Raw genomic sequence first — 19,852 nt, forward strand, 5'->3', positions numbered from 1 at the left:
AGATGTTTAAAAATGAAGGCGGTAAGATGACAAAAAATGCAATACGAGATTAACATCGCATTGGCCAGTTGAGTACATATGTAAGTTAAAGGCAGCAAAACGTCAAGCTAGCAAAGGATAGTCTTCGTTTCAAAAAAGATGTTCTCCTTGACTTATTATTTTCTCTTTGTTTTTTTTCGGTAAAGTCACGTAGGTAAAACTATAAAATAAAAGAATGAATGAAAAAACAACTACATTTTTTCATCATCAGGTGTGAAAACCACAACAAGAATTGTTTTTTTTTCAAATTTCCTTGTTGTGGTTTTCACACCTCATGACGATTGCTTGTGTTGCAGTCGAAACGTCGTGAGAATTTCATTGTTTTATATTTTTTATTATTTTATTGTTTCCCTTCTACGTGGTGGTGACTTTACCGAAAGCAACAAGAATATGAATCCCTGCAGTCTCACGTCACCTGTCAAGAGGCGCTCGTGCGCTCGTACCTGCTGCAGGGCTTGGTGGATGCTCGCTGCCAGCTTGCCCACCTGGTAGTACAGGCTGCCATCCGCCAGCACCCTGGACAGCGGCACGCCGGGCAGCAGGAGTCGCCACCGAGGTCAAGAGGTCACCACGGTTAGTGAAATCTCACCGTCGCTTCCTTTTGCTGGAACATAAAAAGCTGTTCGGAAGCTGATATCGGAACCTCCAAGGTCTGGCCAAAGTGTCAACTCACCACTTTGCGCCCTGTGTCCATTACCCACGTGCTATACTACACAGGGTCTCTTATGAATTGCTCAACTGATAGCCAAGGCTACTATTCTTTTTTTAGGAAATTAAGCGACAATTTGCTGCTCAGTATTAAATGGTTAATAACAATAATGAACGTGCTAAGTCCAATATATAACGCACATAAAATTCGTGTAGTCTTTAAAACGCCAATCTCTCAAGCAACTTGAATCGAGTATTTCTGTTCCCCCCCCCAAAAAATAGTAAATTGGAGTGATTTTTTCCTCATGACTTTCTTTCACGGTACTATTAACGCAGAAATTAATAACACGAACGCATTCCGAAATTCACATTCCTATATGGCCTTGTTGTCTAAACCGCTGTAGCTAAATAAAGCATTTGAGAGGAATAATACCTCGCCACACCCATGCGTAAGGCATCCGCCAAAGTTGCAACGTGGCACGCAACCCTCACGCCTTAGCGCACGCTGGCCGGAACCGGGGGCAATTCGCCCAGGTTCGGGCCAGAATGGATACGTCAGCACCACGAGTCTAGCTGAATTCCCTGGGTTCAGCTTGAGCAAATTACTTAGGAGCAGGGTGAATGGGGGCCCCATCTGCATCAGGAGGCGACTTTTATCGCTCGTTCCATCACGTAAATATAAGGGTCAGCGGCATTCCGTGATCTTCGCATTCCAAACACGGCGTTGGGTGGCGATGTCAGCTCACGCGATGAACCCCGAGCCTGGGTTTAAAGGAGCGTTGCTAGCCCAGGCATTATAATCAGAATATGTACTTTTACTGGAGGAATCCGATGAGCTATGAAGCACTTTGCTTTACAAATGTTTAGCAGCCCAGTGTTGTCCCAACTACAGCCCGTGGGCCAAGCCCGAATCACCAAAATTAATTCATTCTGGTCTACAGGACAACTATCCCGCCACGCCTTACAAGAACTAATTAAGTACATGTCTCAGTCAGCAATACTCACTTGAAATTACACACGACAACCGTCGCCCCCGCGCCCTACCCCCAACTGAAAAGTTTGACAAGACCCTCCCGATACTCAGTGAGGCTCTGCTGTGAAAACAAGTGTAACGATGATGATTACAATAATAATATTAATAGAAGTGATGCGATGCAGGAGGTCGGAGTGGGTGTGGGGGAGAGATAAGCTCTGTATCGACATGTTTGCATTTCTCTAAATCTCTCCTCTTGCGGATAGATCTTTCTCCTATCTCTTCCATATAAATATATTTCTGATTAAATCTCTCTATGAATGAGTTAAATGATGACATCACCCTGCTGCTCTATTTAAGACCGGGAGCAAGTGAGGGCTTCACCATTCTGGCGAATTGCCCGATGATGCTGGATGTAATTACCAGCGAAACGTCGTACTCAAATATTGTAAATGTTGTGTATTCACTCATCACACCGGTGGGCTAAAGTAGTGAACTATTTTGTCTGTTGTCAACGTGACACATTTTTTACTGTTTGGCTGTGTCGGGTGGTGGAGGGTTACGACAAATTTATTAATAACGCGATCTCACCCAAAAACCTTTATCATGAATAAATCTCTCTCATATCTCTACATTATATTGCTTGTGACATCTCTCTCCCGTCTATGCTTGTTCATGTAATACATGGTTTTGGTTTGACGTGTTCCCCTTGTCAGCCAATCCGGAACTCGATGCAAAGAGTTTGACGTTTGCTTCTCTGTGCCATTAAAACGTCTCAGGGTCTCGTGGGAAGATAAGCAGAAACAAAAATTACGATTTAGGTTTCGTAAGTATGTTGAAATTCTTTCGCACCATACGTACGTAGCCAACCGTGCTCATCGGAGGTGTGGGGAGGTAGAACACACTGTGCAGTTGGCGAATGGCGGCGTCGGTGAACTGTACAAACATTATATCTACCAACCTGCAGGTCAGTAGATGAGAAAACAGCAAGTGTGCTTCTGATCTCTCACCACAGATGTTATCGTCTCGTCCGTGTGGCTTTGCTGTGAGCAGTCATTCCAGTTTCATCCCACACACCAAACATTGTTTTTTTTTATATATATATATGAAGAATTTACAAAATATCACAATGTGGACCTTGGGCCAGTACCAACAAGCAGTGCGTTACATCCACCAACCTCACAAAAACTAAAAAGTATGATCCTTTTACATCACTTATCGTCAGTGGAGTGCGACCCAGTATTATACCACCGCCTCATGCTCGGATATTGATCGTTGTCTTTGCAAGTATAAACCAATGCTGTGTTCGTATGATTACTATCAGCCTATTACTAAATCACCTGGAATGTGCCCTATCATAAGATCTGAAAGCTAAGCAGGTTGAGCCTGGATTAGGGCTTCTATGGGTGACAATCGTGCATTAAACAGGCATCACAGGCTGCTGCGTGGTGCTACGTTGTGGGGGCCAGAGTTCAGTTGCAGCAAAATCAATTGTACTGCACTGTACATCTATTAAACTTGATTTGTCGCTTTCGTGACTGCAGGAATTACTCTTTGGTTTTTTCGGTAAAGTCACGTAGAAATAAGAAATAATAATAAAATTACATAATAGCATACGACGTTTCGATTGCAACGCAAGCAATCATCATCAGGCATAGAAGAGCTAAATTTAAGAGAGAGGAAACACAGAACCGCAGATATATATACAGACACCTAAGTAGAAGGGAGTTCACACAGAGACACAAAGAGAGACACAACGTACGGAGCACAGAGAGATAGGGTCTCTGTGCCGAGGCCTTAGCATGTAGGGGGAGACAAAGAGAGATGGAGACGCACATCAAGTAGAACAAGATTTAGTATTATGTACATCTCTTCTCCAATGTCTCTGCTCCCGGGACCCACGCAGGCGCAGCTCACCGATGCTCTCGAGCGACATGATCTTCCCGCTGACGTTGTCCACCACCTCCTGCATGGGGAAGCCCCTCTCCCGCAGGAACCTCATCATGGCCATCTGCACCTCGAGCAGCTGCGGCCGCTGGCTGTCCCGCGTGTTGGTGACCTTGAGCACAAACTGGCGACCGTCGCGCGCCAGCACGCGGTAGTTCTGGTCGACGTAGCTCGCCAGCGGGCTCACCCCCGCCACGCTCACCCCGTAGAGGCGCTCCACCAGCTTCGCCGCGCGGGACTCGCTGATGCACGGCTTCTCGTGCTCGTGGCCATCGTCCTGCGGCGCGGCTTGCATCGTCTTCAACGGACAAAACGAGGGCAATCGAAAAGCTTTTGGGTTTTGCAAGTGCACGTTGGCGTTCGCTCCATTCGTGCAGCGCGAGGCACCTCCGATGAGCACGGTTGGCTACGTACGGTGCGAAACAAGCTCAGCGTACACACGAGGCTACACCCTGGAGGCGCTACGCTTCACGGACAGCCCACAGTAGTTGTCGCATTTACAGAGTTGTGCCGACACACGTGGCATACTACTTATTTAAATTACATCTCCGAGATCTTTAGCATCCGACTGTGAAGCAGACAGTGCGCAATATTTACAGTTCATACACCCACAGCGTTAACCGGGGCGGTCGTGGGACTCGTACCACAAACATCTGCAACGCGCTACCGCTCGGCCATGAAGTCAATCGATCGATCAGCGATCAATAAACACGTCTCTTTGCTCGCATCACATTTAATAGCAACACATTTCACCGAACAGAAAAGCACCACTTAAACATGTCAGATATAAGATTCGTAATAACAGAGAATTCTCCTTGTGTATTTCAGTGGAAATACAGCCAGTGCCTGATAAAGTAGCATTACTGTAACTGGAATTTTAACAAGAACCGTGGGTTTATGCAGCATTGGGGAGCTGCAGCTATGGCCCGAGTAAACACCTTGTCCCGTAAGCACGAAATCACGTGTTCAAATTCCACTGTATGTGTAATTGTGTGAATAATAATCAAGGCTTAATCTGTCACTGAATATTTTCCGGGTCGCTGGTGCGGAGTGGAGTGGGCAGCACAGCCCCGGTAGCCACGGCGATAGCGAAAGGTACACACTGGACGTGGTGTGCCGGGTGTCAGTAGATTTTTCAGAGTCGCTGACACAGAGCAGCCCTGGCCGAAATTATCTCCATACATATGTAAAAGGCAAAGTTGTGATTATGTGTGTCTATTCAAAATGTTTAGCGTACTTCCCGACATGCAACAAACTTGAAATTTGCCATGTGGGTACTTTCCAGACTGTACACCACGCAAAAATTATTAAAATACACTTTTGTGGTTTTTTCTGGGGGGAGGAGGGGGGGAGCTCAATAATGCATTTTTTTTGCACGGCAAGTGAGCTGTGACGTCAAATCTGTCACGTGACCCACGCATGTGGAAGCTTAACGCATTGTAGTGTAGTGGTTAGCGCACTGCGCTACGAACCCGGCAACCCGAGTTCAATTCCCGCTCACGGCCACCACCGGTGACGATTATTTCAACCGCTCCTGGGCCTCCCCTAGATCGACTCAGCCTCAAACGAGTAATTGCTGTGGTGTGTGAACATCGCCACTGGGGACACAAAGGCGGCCGGGCGTGGTGCTGTCACCCACCCCTTCGTCTGTATATATAAAAGCGAAATTTGTGAATATGTGTGTCTGTTCGAAATGTTTAGCATACTTCCCGACATGCAACAAACTTGAAATTTGCCATGTGGGTAGCTTCCAGACTGTAAACAATGCAAAAAGTATAAAATATACTCTTTGGTTCTATTGGGTAAAGTCACGTAGGTGAAAATAAAATAACAAAAAATCACGACGTTTCGGCCACAACACAAGCGGCCTTCATCAGGTGAAGGGACGAGACTGTCTGGAGGACAGCGCTGGAGTGTGAGAAGCCACGCTCAGATCACGACCTTTAAGCTGTGAGAAGAAAAACACAAAGCGCCTTGACAAAGGAATTAGCATATAATTTAGCATTGAAATGGCTCATTCAAATAGCTAAGTTAAAGTATACACATCCGCAGAGGTACCCCTTGACAAAGGAATTCGCATAGAATTTAGCATTGAAATAGCTGAGTGATTAGCTTGTAACTGGTCACAGAAATAGCTATGTTAAAGTCAGAGCATATTTCACGTAAACAAAACGTGCCAATTAGTTACTGCTTCAGCACACTGGTGTATTGGATAGTAAACCCAGAACATTTACCATTAGAGTATGACGTTTCACTGATTATTACAACCAGCTTCATCAGGCGATTTGCCATAATTGTGAAGAAGTATTCCTGTTTCCGTCTTTGAAGTCAACTCAGCCTTAAATGAGTACTTGGTGCAGGGTGTGAACATCGCCACTTGGGAGACAAATGCGGCCGGGCGTGGTGTTTGGCCACCCACCCCATCGTGTGCTGGGCCGGCCTTCATAGGTGTTGGCTCCCAGCCATTGCCCCAAGTCTGTTAAGGCTATACGGGGGTCTTTGTGTGTATGAGATGCATGTGAGTGTGTGTGTATGAGATGCATGTGTGTATGTGATGTGTGTGTGTATGTGATGTGTGTGTATGAGATGTGTGTGTGTGTATGAGATGTGTGTGTATGAGATGTGTGTGTGTGTATGAGATGCGTGTGTGTGTGTATGAGATGTGTGTGTGTATGAGATGTGTGTGTGTGTGTATGAGATGCGTGTGTGTGTATATGAGATGCGTGTGTGTATGAGATGCGTGTGTGTGTGTATGAGATGCACTGCTGTATAATAATGTACTACTCACTACTGAGTACACAGACAGTCCCCACTGTGTTCACAGCTACCACCCCAACGCACGCATAAACTCAACTCAGTCATTAAAAATGTTAAGTTATGTTTAGCAAACAATAGTCATTGCAACGTTATACTTGAATCTAATAACAAGTTTAAGGCACTGCTGTATAATAATGTACTTGTCACTACTAACCACAGTCCCCACTGTGTTCACAGCTACCACCCCAACGCACACATAAACTCAACACACACACAGTGCGCTAACCACTGCACCACCGCTCCCCACACACACACACAGTGCGCTAACCACTGCACCACCGCTCCCCACACACACACAGTGCGCTAACCACTGCACCACCGCTCCCCACGTCCACCACAACCTGGCACCCGATGATGTATCGATCGGCTCGGCTTACCGTGGCTGCTGCGCCAAGTCACCTGCAGAGAAAATCGTTTTAAATTGCGATTAACTATACTCGCGCCGATTCCTAATGGGATAACATTAGGAATCGATTATAATAGAGTTACGGATGTATGAGTCGATTTCAATTGGGATAACATGGGAACCGATTTATTTGTGGCTTAGGCTAATAAAATCGATTTGCATTGGGATAAAATGGGAATCAACAGTGGTCTAAAATGAACCTTCATTAATCGATTCCTCCTGTGTAGACGTGGGAATCGACCACGTTAGACGATCACGTGTGTGGGCGTGGTCTCTCAACGTCAATCAAACAGGTAGGGCGTGACTGGTGGAGAGTTTGGGATCTGATTGATTGATTGCTTCTGTGGACAGGTGTCTTTTATACAGGTAACGAGCTGAGATTAGGAGCACTCCCTCTAAGAGTGTGCTCCTAATCTCAGCTCGTTACCTGCATAAAAGACACCTGGGAGCCAGAAATTTTTCTGATTGAGAGGGGGTCAAATACTTATTTCCCTCATTAAAATGCAAATCGATTTATAGCATTTTTGACATGTATTTTTCTGGATTTTGTTGTTATTCTATCTCTCACTGTTCAAATAAACCTACTATTAAAATTATATTTCTTAAAATTATATTTCTTTGTCAGTGGGCAAACGTACAAAATCAGCAGGGGATCAAATACTTTTTTTCCCTCACTGTAAACCCCAATGATCCGATCGAAATGAGGGATTTTGATCGGATCATTGGGGGGCCACGTGTCACTACCACCCCCCCCAAACAGTCATGAGCAGCACCTCCCCACACGCCCTGCCACCGAGAAAAATGTTTCACGTACGAGAGTGAAACTGATATTTTCATTCTCAGCTGGAATTTAGCCAAATGCAATACGCTTGAGAAACCTGGTTTAAAATCACAAGCAAGTTGCCTGAATTTCAAACCCATGGTCTCAGCGGTACAGCTCGGTGCTCTTGGCAGACTGAGCCAACCGGTCACTTCATCGCAAGCAACCGGAAGCATCAAGGTTGTCAATGCCGTGCGCGTCGTCCTAATGGGGAGCGGCAGTGTGGTGGCTTGCAACGCTGTGTTGCGAACCCAGTGAACAGAGTTCAATTCCTCCCCACTCACGACCAATAACGGTGCCGAATATTTAAACCGCTTTCCATGGGTCGGCATGGCTTTAAATGAGTACCTGGTGCAGTGTGATCGTGGTGGTGGTTGTGATGGTGGTGATGATCATGGTTGTGATGATGGTGGTGGTGATGGTGTCTCTATGGGTCTCTGTGAGTCCCTGAGCCTCTATGGGTGTCTACGAGTCTCAGTCACTCTGGGTCTATATGGGTCTCTATGAGTCTCTACGGGTCTCTACGGGTCTCTGTGTGTCCCTGTGGGTCTCTGTGAGTCTCTGTGTGTCTGTTGGTCTCTGTGTGTCTCTGTGGGTGTCTCTGGGTCTCTGTGTGTCTCTGTCGGTCTCTGTGAGTCTCTGTGGGTCTCTGTGTGTCTCTGTCGGTCTCTGTGTGTCCCTGTGGGTCTCTGTGGGTCTCTGGTGGCCGGGCCTGCTGTTGGCCACCCACTGCTCGTGTGCTGTGCCAGCCTTCATAGACGCTGCTACTCGCCAACAGCAATTGCCTCAACAGTCTGTTATTTCAAGTTTCATTTCAAGTTTTCATGTATTAGGTATAGCCCTGTGACATGGGAATCAATAGTGGTCACCCACCTAAGTTCATTATAAACGTGGGAGCGTTATACGCATTAGTTCGCTATCACGACATACAGTACCCTGGTGTCTACAAACTAGGTTGCCTCTGTGGTAGTAGTTACATTGGAGAAACCAAACGCCATGTCTCGGACCGCATTCGTGAACACAAAGCAGACCTTAAACACGGTAGGACCAACACCTCGGCCATGGCAGATCACTGTTATAATTCAGTAGGCTCACATGACATTGACTTTTCCAAGACGGAGGTTCTTTGTAAGCCATCTGGCTTCCATGAGAGATTCGTTCATGAGGCTATCCACATATACAAACACAGAAACAATTTCAACCGAGAAGATGGACTTTGGCTTAGCAATCATTGGAAGGATTTGATAAACCATTTCAGGTCTTAATTGATTGTTCATGCTTACGGTGGCTTTCAGACAGCATAAATTAATTTTTGGTCTCCCCACTCCTCTTTAAAGAACATAGATGGACTCTTGAATTAAAGCTTTCGTGACTGCACTAATTCATATTCTTAGCTCTTTCGGTAAAGTCACGTTGAAGGGAAACAATAAAACAATAAAATATATATAAAAAAAACACAATATATTTTATTATTTATTGTTTCCCTTCAACGTGACTTTACCGAAAGAGCTAAGAATATGAATTACTGCAGTAACGAAAGCTTTAAATCAAAACATCAACAGGCTGATGTGCCACATCTCCTCCTTCAAGAAGTCTCACAGCCCTGCGATGTTGTGTCCACACAACCCAAACTACGGAGTGCCTGGTGGTAAACCGCTGTGCTGTAGCCTGCGCCCCTCCAGTGGAGCAGGAACAGTAAAACCTCGCTGATGCTCTCCTGAAGCACTCCTGTGCGCAACAATCATTGAGACTAGTTGTACGTGCATCGATTGTAAAACCCCGTTCCGTTTCAGGAAGTGGGGACAGTTGGTGCCGTGTGCTCGTTTCACGTCGGGGTGCCACTAAAGGCGCAGGTCCCACCCCTGAGTGATCGGTTACGCGACACTCTTTTGCACGAATAATAAATCTCTTGCAATTTTATTTAATTATTTAAATCTTTCGTGACTGCAGCGATTCATATTCTTTGTTCTTTCGGTAAAGTCACCACGTAGAAAGGAAACAATAAAATAAATAAAAAAATATTAAACAATAAAATTCTTACGACGTTTCGACCGCAACACAAGCAATCACCGTCAGGTGTGAAAACCACAGCAAGAACATTTAACTCGTAATCTCGTAGTCACGTACATGTTAATATAGCCTGATGATGTCACTTCCCTCTTAATGTCGCCTGATGATGTCACTTCCCTCTTAATGTCGCCTGATGATGTCACTTCCCTCTTAATGTCGCCTGATGATGTCACTTCCCTCTTAATGTCGCCTGATGATGTCCCTTCCCTCATAATGTCGCCTGAAGATGTCACTTCCCTCTTAATATCGCCTGATGATGTCACTTCCCTTTTAATGTCGCCTGATGATGTCACTTCCCTCTTAATGTCGCCTGATGATGTCACTTCCCTCTTAATGTCGCCTGATGATGTCACTTACCTGTTAATATCGCCTGATGATGTCACTGCCCTTTTAATGTCGCCTGATGATGTCACTTCCTTTTTAATGTCGCCTGATGATGTCACTTCCCTTTTAATGTCGCCTGATGATGTCACTTCCTTTTTAATGTCGCCTGATGATGTCACTTCCCGCTTAATGTCGCCATGAGCAGCAGCATCAGTGAGTGTGGCACTAAAGAGAGAACCCCGTGGGTAAGGCTGATGGAGCGCCGCGTGATGATGCTGCTGCTGCTGGCGGTGGCGGCGGTGGCGGTGATCACAGAGCAACAGTCTCAGGTAACGGGGGTCCCCCCCCCCCCTCTCATTCACCCCTTTGGGGCCCCCTCTCATTCACCCCTCTGGGGCCCCCTCTCATTCACCCCCCAGGGTCCCCTCTCATTCACCCCCTGGGGTCCCCACCCCCTCTCATTCACCCCCTGGGGTCCCTTCTCATTCACCCCCTGGGGTCCCCTCATTCACCCCCCTGGGGTCCCCTCTCATTCACCCCCTGGGGTCCCCTCTCATTCACCCCTTGGGGTCCCCTCTCATTCACCCCCTGGAGTCCCCTCTCATTCACCCCCCTGGGGTCCCCTCTCATTCACCCCCCTGTGTCCCCCTCTCATTCACCCCCTGGGGTCCCCTCTCATTCACCCCCCTGTGCCCCCCCCCTCTCTCTCGGTGTTGGTGGTGTTTGGGGAGTTTATCTCCCGCTCGCGGCTCAACCCACACCCAGTGACGGCCGTTATCTGAACCGGTCCTGGGCCTCCCCCAGTCCGACTCAGCCGCAAATAAGTAGCCGGTGTGGCGGTGTAGTAGAGCGGTGAACATCGCTAGCACTGGGGGAGACAAAGGCGGCCGGGCCTGGTGCTGGCCACCCGCCCCCTCGTGTGCCACAGTGCCGGTAGCCTTCATAGGTGCTGCTACTCGCTAACAGCACTTAACAGCACTTGTCCCTGTCGCACCCCAAGGTGTACAGGGAATGGCTCTGACTCCCTGCCACGTAGTTTTACCCGGGCCCGCTCACCATCATGAAGGTCCTTAATGATCTTGAGCAGAGGGTCAGGGACTCCAAAAGTACGAAGAACAACCCAGAGCCCAGGCGTACTGATGGTATCATAGGTCTTGACCAGGTCAATAAAGCAGAAATGTAGGTCCTGTTGGAATTCCCTACATCTCTGCTGTAGCAGACGGACAGAAAATATGGCATCTGTGCAGGACCGCCCTTTCCTGAAACCGCGTTGGGGCTCCGCAAGCCTCTCCTCAGCGTGCCTGGCAAGGCGATGCTGAATAATCCTTGCCAGGACCTTTCCCGGCACACTGAGGAGTGAGGTGCCCCTGTAGTTGTTACAGTCTGTGCGGTCCCCCTTCTTAAAGAGGGGGACCACCAGGGCATCCTTCCAATCCTGCGGAACCCGTCCAGTGGTCCAGACTGTTGTTATGATGTCATATAGGGCAGTCTGTGCACAAACGCCACCCTCCCTCAGCATTTCGCTTAGGAGATCATCTCTGCCCGGTGCCTTTCCTGGTCTCAGACTCTGGATCGCCTTCAGTACTTCCTCAACAGATGGCACCTCAGCCAGCCACTCACAGGGGGTGACTTCTTCCTCCAATATTTGAGGCAACGCAGCCTCGGTAGGGTCATCACCACTTTGTCCCATGTTGTTTTCCTGGGTGAGGGATTTCCCCTCCCCCAGGACCTCACAGAAATGCTCAACAAATCTGAAAACCTGTTGCTGGGGGTCGGAGATTGGATCACCGTTCTTTCCCCTAAAATGGTAATAGGTGTGGGGCTGCAGGTTACTTTTATGATGTAATTAAAGAGCGATTTGTGATCGCGGGCCGCTGAGGCAGACTCCATCTCCTCAGCAACCCGCGACCACCACCCATCCTTGCAGCGCCTCACGGCTCTCCGAACCTCCGAGCGAAGGCTGCGGTAAGCCTCCTCATTATCCGACATGGGATGCTGTAGCCGATGAGAGGGGGCCTGTCACTTTTTCTCAGCCAGCTTGAACACCTCCTCTGTCAGCCAGGGTCTCTGGGAAGGTCTGGACTGTGTACCCAAAGCGGCCATTGCAGCTGCATGAGCCACAGTCCTAAACCTCGTCCATTTCCCCTCGACATCAGGAGGAGTCAGGGACGATGCCAACCCCAGACGCAAGCGATGATGAAATTCTCGCTTGCAACTTTCATCAGCTAGCTGAGACCAGGCCACTGTGGGTTTTAATGGGTTCCTGGGTGTACACCCACCGCCGGAGTGGAAGAATGGCAGGTGCATCTTACAGATGACAAGTCGATGGTCAGTGGGCAGATCAGCTCCATGGTAGGTCCTGGTGTCAAGGACATGGGCCCGCATCCGCTGTTCCGTCACTGTAGTCCAGCAGATGTTCTTGCTTAGACCTGGCATGCATCCATGATGTAGTGTGGATGCGCCGATGATGGAAACACATTTGGTAATTACAAGCCCATGGGCTACACAAAAATCTAGCAGCCTCCTGCCGTTGTTATTGAGCTGATCTGGTCCATGCCTTCTAATTACTCCAGACCAGGTGCCCGCATCATGAACCAAGATGACTATCCCGAGGGGTCACTTTAGCTAGCGCCTGTGACAGGAGGTCATAGAAGGCAGCTGACTCATCGGCCTTGCCTGCATCCCTCCATGGATGTTCGTTTTCAGTGGGGGCATAAGTAACCACTACCACCATTCTTCGCCTCTGGTTGATGGGAAGGCGAGCCCAGAGTAGCCTGGGGCTTACAGCTTCCCACACCTCACCGCCACGCTCCCACGCCTCATTCATTCTTTTATTCAGAAGAAGAGCCACACCCTGTTGTTTGGCAGTCTGCTGCCCCGAGGAGAGGACTGTCCACCTCTCATGGTGGCAGGAGCCAGAGCCGGTCCATCGGACCTCCTGAATACCACAGAGATCCAGGCGCTACCGGTCCAGCTCCCGACAGAGGAGTGGCAGCCTCTCCTCCGCAGTGAGCGTTCGAACATTCCACGTGGCCACACAGTGGTTTTTTGTTGTTTCTTGAGGAGCCCCGAGGGTAAGGATTCAGTCTCCTGGCTCTGCCAAATGGAGTTTTCGGCAGGAGACGTCATAGATGCTTATCCCCCCGAGGCCTCCTGTACAAGCTTATTAATTAGATATTTTAAACGTGGTTTAGTGGTAATTAATTGAAGGTGGAGGGGTTACCAGCCCCTCGCACCCATCCAGAGCCCCCAATTAGCTGCTGTGGTGGTTACATGGGACAAAAAGCCAATCGAAATTCGCCCTCCCCCCACGGCACTGCCCACGACAGCGTTGCCCGTCCGGCACACACGTACACACACACTTACACGCATACACACACGTACACACAGAGACACACACACACGTATACACACACTTACACACATACACACACACGTACACACACGCGTCACTATCTGGCCAAATTCCGTGTCGTTAAGAATCCCTCCACCAGCCGACAAAAGGAATGAAGTGGCCTCGCTCACGATGACGTTTGGTGTCGTCTTCACCGCACCCCGCACAGGGAGAGCGCGGGGAGAGACGCGTGGAGGTGGTGGAGGTGGTGGAGGTGGTGCAGCTGGAGGAGAGAGACGAGAAGGAGGTGGAGAAGGAGGTGGAGGAGGAGGTTGAGAAGGAGGTGGAGGAGGAGGTAGAGGAGGTGGAGGAGGAGGAGGAGGAGAGAGACGAGGAGGAGGTGGAGAAGGAGGTGGAGGAGGAGGTGGAGGATGAGAGAGACGAGGAGGAGGTGGAGAAGGAGGTGGAGGAGGAGGTGGAGGAGGAGAGAGACGAGGAGGAGGTGAAGGAGGTGGAGGAGGTGGAGGTGGTGGAGCTGGAGGAGAGAAATGAGGAGGAGGAGGTGGAGAAGGAGGTGGAGAAGGAGGTGGAGGAAGAGAGAGACGAGGAGGAGGTGAAGGAGGTGGAGAAGGAGGTGGAGGTGGTGGAGGTGGAGAAGGAGGTGGAGAAGGAGGTGGAGGAGGTGGTGGTGAGGTTCCAGCAGCCAGGGCAAGGTGCGAGTCGTCGTCGCTGGAGACGGGCCTGGCTCATCCCCAAGGTGTCCGTGCCCGAGAATGACCGCGGGCCCTTCCCCAAGCTGCTGGTGCAGGTGCGCTGTGTGACGGACGTGGCGCGTTCTCATTCTTATTGTCGTATAACCTCATCCTAGCCCTAACCTACCCCTAACATAACCCTCAACTAGCCCTAACCTAACCATTAACTAACTCTAAAGTAGCCCTCAACTAACCCTAAACTAACCCTAACATGACCCTCAACTAACCCTAACCTAACCATTAACTAACTCTAACCTAACCCTAACTTAACCCTAAACTAACCCTCAACTAACCCTAACCTAACCATGAACTAACTCTTAAACTAACCCTAAACTAACCCTAACCTAACCCTAACCTACCCCTAACATAACCCTCAACTAGCCCTAACCTAACCATTAACTAACTCTAAACTAGCCCTCAACTAACCCTAAACTAACCCTAACCTAACCATGAACTAACTCTATACTAACCCTAACCTAACCCTTAACTAACCCTAAACTAACCCTAAACTAACCCTAACCTAACCATTAACTAACCTAACCCTAACTTAACCCTAAACTAACCCTCAACTAACCCTAACCTAACCATAAACTAACCCTAAACTAACCCTGAACTAGCCCTTAACTATCCTTTAACTAGCCCTAAACTAACCCTAACCTAACCATTAACTAACCTAACCCTAACTTAACCCTAAACTAACCCTCAACTAACCCTAACCTAACCATAAACTAACCCTAAACTAACCCTGAACTAGCCCTTAACTAGCCCTTAACTAGCCCTAAACTAACCCTAGCCTAAGGTTAGGACGCGTGGAGAAGGTGGAGGTGGTGGAGCTGGACCAGAGAGACGAGGAGGAGGAGGTAGAGGAGGAGGAGGGGGAGGAGGAGGAATCCGTAGAGCCGGGAAGCTCTTTTCTGCCACGCTCAGTAGGGGGCACGGTGGGGGGTGACAGAAACGCTTCTGGCGGTGGCGCAGAGTCCAGGGAAAGGTCAACGAATCGACGAGACGCGGACAGCCGAGACATCCGCACGCCGCCGTGGGAGGTCTGTGGGGCATTGTCGAGAGTCGAGGGTGAGGTGAGCGTGAGAGCGCTGGAAGAAGTCCAGCGTAGGAGCGGCCGTCACAGCATCATCGCCGCCCCCACGTTCGTCATGGCACCCCAACAGGTGAAGTCCGACACCGCCGGGGTGGACATCCGCTACGCCTTGCTGGGGGACGGCGCCGACCAGCATCCCGTGGGGTTGTTCGTCATGGACACCGTGACGGGGAGAGTCTCAGTCACCAGGAGCCTGGACCGGGAGGTGATCGCTCAGTATCGGGTACGGACCACTCACGCTACACTACACTATGCACTACTACACCATATACTATACACTACACTACTACACCATACACTACACTACTACACTACACTACTACACTACACTATACACTACACTATACACTACACCATACACTACACTATACACTACACTACTATACATTACACTATACACTACACTACTATGCTACACTATACACTACACCATACACTACACTACTACACTACACTATACACTACACTATACACTACACCATACACTACACTATACACTACACTATACACTACTACACTATACACTACTACACTATACACTACACTATACCCTACACTATACACTACACTATACACTACACTATACTACACTACACTACACACTACACTATACACTACACTATACACTACACTATACACTACACTATACACTACACTATACACTACACTACTACACTATACACTACTCTATACACTACACTACTACACTATACACTAATACACTATACACTACTACACTATGCACTACACTATACACTACACTATACACTACTACACTATACACTACTACACTATACACTACACTATACACTACTACACTATACACTACTACACTATACACTACACTATACACTACTACACTATACACCACTACACTATACACTACTACACTATACACTACTACACTATACACTACTACACTATATACACGACTACACTATACACTACTACACTATACACTACTATACTATACACTACTACACTATACTACACTATACACTACTACACTATACACTACTACACTATACACTACTACACTATACACTACTACACTATACACTACTACACTATACACTACTACACTATACACTACTACACTATACACTACTACACTATACACTACTACACTATACACTACTACACTATATACACTACACTATATACACTACACTATACACTACACTACTATACACTACTACACTATACACTACTACACTATACACTACTATACTATACACTACTACACTACACTATACTACACTATACACTACTACACTATACACTACACTATACACTACTACACTATACACTACTACACTATACACTACTACACTATACACTACTACACTATACACTACTACACTATACACTACTACACTATACACTACTACACTATACACTACTACACTATACACTACTACACTATACACTACTACACTATACACTACTACACCACAGTGTTGTGACTGCAGCTCAAGTGCTACGCTGTGGACACGAGTGGGCGTCATCTGGAGAAGCCTGTGGACCTCGTCGTTGATGTCATTGACGTCAACGACAACCGTCCCACGTTCGCCAAGAAAGTCTTTCACAGCAGCGTCGTCGAAGGATCCCCGCAAGGTGCGCTGACGATGATGACGATGATGACGATGATGACGATGATGTTGATGATGATGATGATGACGATGATGACGATGATGACGACGATCATGACGATGACGATGATGACGATGATGATGATGATGATGACGATGATGGTGATGACGATGATGACGGTGATGACGACGATCATGACGATGACGATGATGACGATGATGATGACGACGATGATGATGATGATGACGATGATGACGATGACGATGATAACGATGATGATGACGACGATGATGATGACGATGGCGACGATGATGATGATGATGACGATGACGATGATGACGATGATAACGATGACGACGATGATGATGACGATGATGACGATGGCGATGATGATGATGATGATGACGATGATGATGACGACGACGATGGCGAGGATGATGACGATGATGTCGCCATGGCAACCACTCACTCACACACTCACTCATGCACTCACTCACACATACACTCACTAACTCATACACTCACTCATACACTCACTCATACACTCACTAACTCATACACTCACTCACACACTCACTCACTCATACACTCACTCACACACTCACTCACTCATACACTCACTTACTCATACACTCACTCATACACTCACTCATACACTCACTCACTCATACACTCACTCACACACTCACTCACACACTTACTCATACACTCACTCATACACTCACTCATACACTCACACACTCACTCATACACTCACTCATACACTCACTAACTCATACACTCACTCATACACTCATACACTCACTCATACACTCACACACTCACTCATACACTCAGTCATACACTCACTCATACACTCACTCATACACTTATACACTCACTCATACACTCACTCATACACTCACTCACTCATACACTCACACACTCACTCATACACTCACTCATACACTCACACACACACTCACTCATACACTCACTCACTCACACACTCACTCATGCACTCACTCACTCGTATACTCACTCACTCATACACTCACACACACTCACTCATACACTCACTCACACACTCACAGGTACACACACACAGACACACTCACTCACACAACAACCGCCATTCGCCACTAAGTGGCGGTGACGTCACCACGACGCTTGTGCCAGGCTATGTGCACCCTGAGGCCATGTGAAGTGTCGAACGCCCGCTGGCAGGAGGTCACGGGGCAGACCTAGATGTCACAGGTCGACTGACTGAGATGACTGGCTGATGCACCACCTGTGCCCCCTACTGTGCCAAACTGCTGTGCTTTAGCCACCCGGCGCTCTGCTCGTTGTTGTGAGTGTCGCTCCTCCGCCCTCCGTTGTTGTTGGAGGGCAACTACCTCCAACTGCCCAATAGCATCCTTCACGAGCCTCCTCCACAGAGGCCTATCTTGACACCGCTGGTACCAGTCATCGGCAAGTCCACTCAGCTCCACGTCCTCCTGTACCACATCACTCCATCTCTTCTCTAGCCCATGCCGCGTCCGCTTAACCCCCTCAATCCGGCCAAACAAAAGCTGTTTCGGCATGCGGTGGCTGGGCATGCGGGCTACATGACCCAGCCATCGTGCCCGCCGGAGGAGCTCACCGATGGGACCTTGCCCAGATCTTTCAAGGATTTGTGAGCTCCTCACACAATTCAGCCTGGTTAAACCCAGGATGGATCGTAGACAGGCTAGCCTAAATGTTTCTAACCGGCGAAGATGTTTCAATAGGGGGGTCCACGTTTCGCAAGCGTAGAGAAGGGAGGGAATGACCGTGGCCGAGAAGACCTGAAGCTTAGTGCGGAGCAACAGACCAGGTAGCTTCCACACAGCGTTACGCAACCGATGAAAAGATATTGCCGCTCGACTGATTGAGTGAGACCTCTGCTGTTAAACTGGAGCCGGTCATAAGCACACTGCCGAGGTATGGGAAACTCCGCTCGCTCCACAACTGCCCCATCACCGATTGGGAGTTGTGGGGGTGTAGTGTCCGATGGTACAAAATACCCAGGCAGGTGCTTAGTTATGGTGGGGCTGATGGTAAGGCCCCACCTCTTAGTGGCACGCTCCAGTCTCAGCAGCAGCGTCTCCAACTCCTCCTCTGAATGAGCAGCTATTACCAAATCATCAGCATACATAGCGTGGTTGAGCAATAGGGAGCCATCCCTTGACCGCACCCGGGCATCGATCAGCCTCCCATTATATCTGTACCATATGGAGATTCCCCCGGTACAGCTATTGAAGGCTTCACGAACTACGTGGTCAAAATAGATGTTAAATAATGTGGGAGCCAGAGGACATCCCTGTCGCACCCCAAGGTGTACAGGGAATGGCTCTGACTCCCGGCCATGTAGTTTTACCCGGGCCCGCTCACCATCATGAAGGTCCTTAATGATTGTGAGCAGAGGGTCAGGTACTCCAAAAGCACGAAGAACAACCGAGAGCCCAGGCCTACTGATGGTATCATAGGCCTTGACCAGGTCAATAAAGCAGAGATGTAGGTCTTTTTGGAATTCCCTACACCTCTGCTGTAGCAGACGGACAGAAAATATGGCATCTGTGCAGGACCGCCCTTTCCTGAAACCGCATTTGGGCTCCGCAAGCCTCTCCTCAGCGTGCCTGGCAAGGCGATGCTGAATAATCCTTGCCAGGACCTTTCCCGGCACACTGAGGAGTGAAATGCCCCTGTAGTTGTTACAGTCTGTGCAGTCCCCCTTCTTAAAAAGGGGGACCACCAGGGCATCCTTCCAATCCTGCGGAACCCGTCCAGTGGTCCAGACTGTTGTTATGATGTCATATAGGGCAGTCTGTGCACAAACGCTCCCCTCCCTCAGCATTTCGCTTGGGAGATCATCTCTGCCCGTTGCCCTTCCTGGTCTCAGACTCCGGATCGCCCTCAGTACTTCCTCAACAGATGGCACCTCAGCCAGCCACTCACAGGGGGTGACTTCTTCCAATATTTGAGGCACCGCAGCCTCAGCAGGGTCATCCTTACTTTGTGCCACGATGTTTT

General features: G+C 48.6%; 1 protein-coding gene across 1 annotated transcript; it reads left to right on the forward strand.

Moving 5' to 3' along the window:
- Nucleotides 1–13,940: 13,940 nt before the first annotated feature.
- LOC142915505 (cadherin-2-like) lies at nt 13,941–18,347 on the forward strand (the record flags this gene model as incomplete). Its single annotated transcript, XM_076061260.1, has 4 exons — nt 13,941–14,186; nt 15,297–15,449; nt 16,699–16,843; nt 18,328–18,347. Coding segments are annotated over 4 exons (564 nt in total), but the record flags the coding sequence as incomplete, so codon positions are not given.
- Between the last annotated feature and the right edge of the window lie 1,505 nt (nt 18,348–19,852).

Source organism: Petromyzon marinus, unplaced genomic scaffold, assembly GCF_048934315.1.
Source record: "Petromyzon marinus isolate PM22_M1 ecotype Great Lakes invasive population unplaced genomic scaffold, UKy_Petmar_22M1.pri1.0 PM_G_Scaffold_32, whole genome shotgun sequence".
In the NCBI taxonomy this organism is placed as follows: Eukaryota; Metazoa; Chordata; class Hyperoartia; order Petromyzontiformes; family Petromyzontidae; genus Petromyzon; species Petromyzon marinus.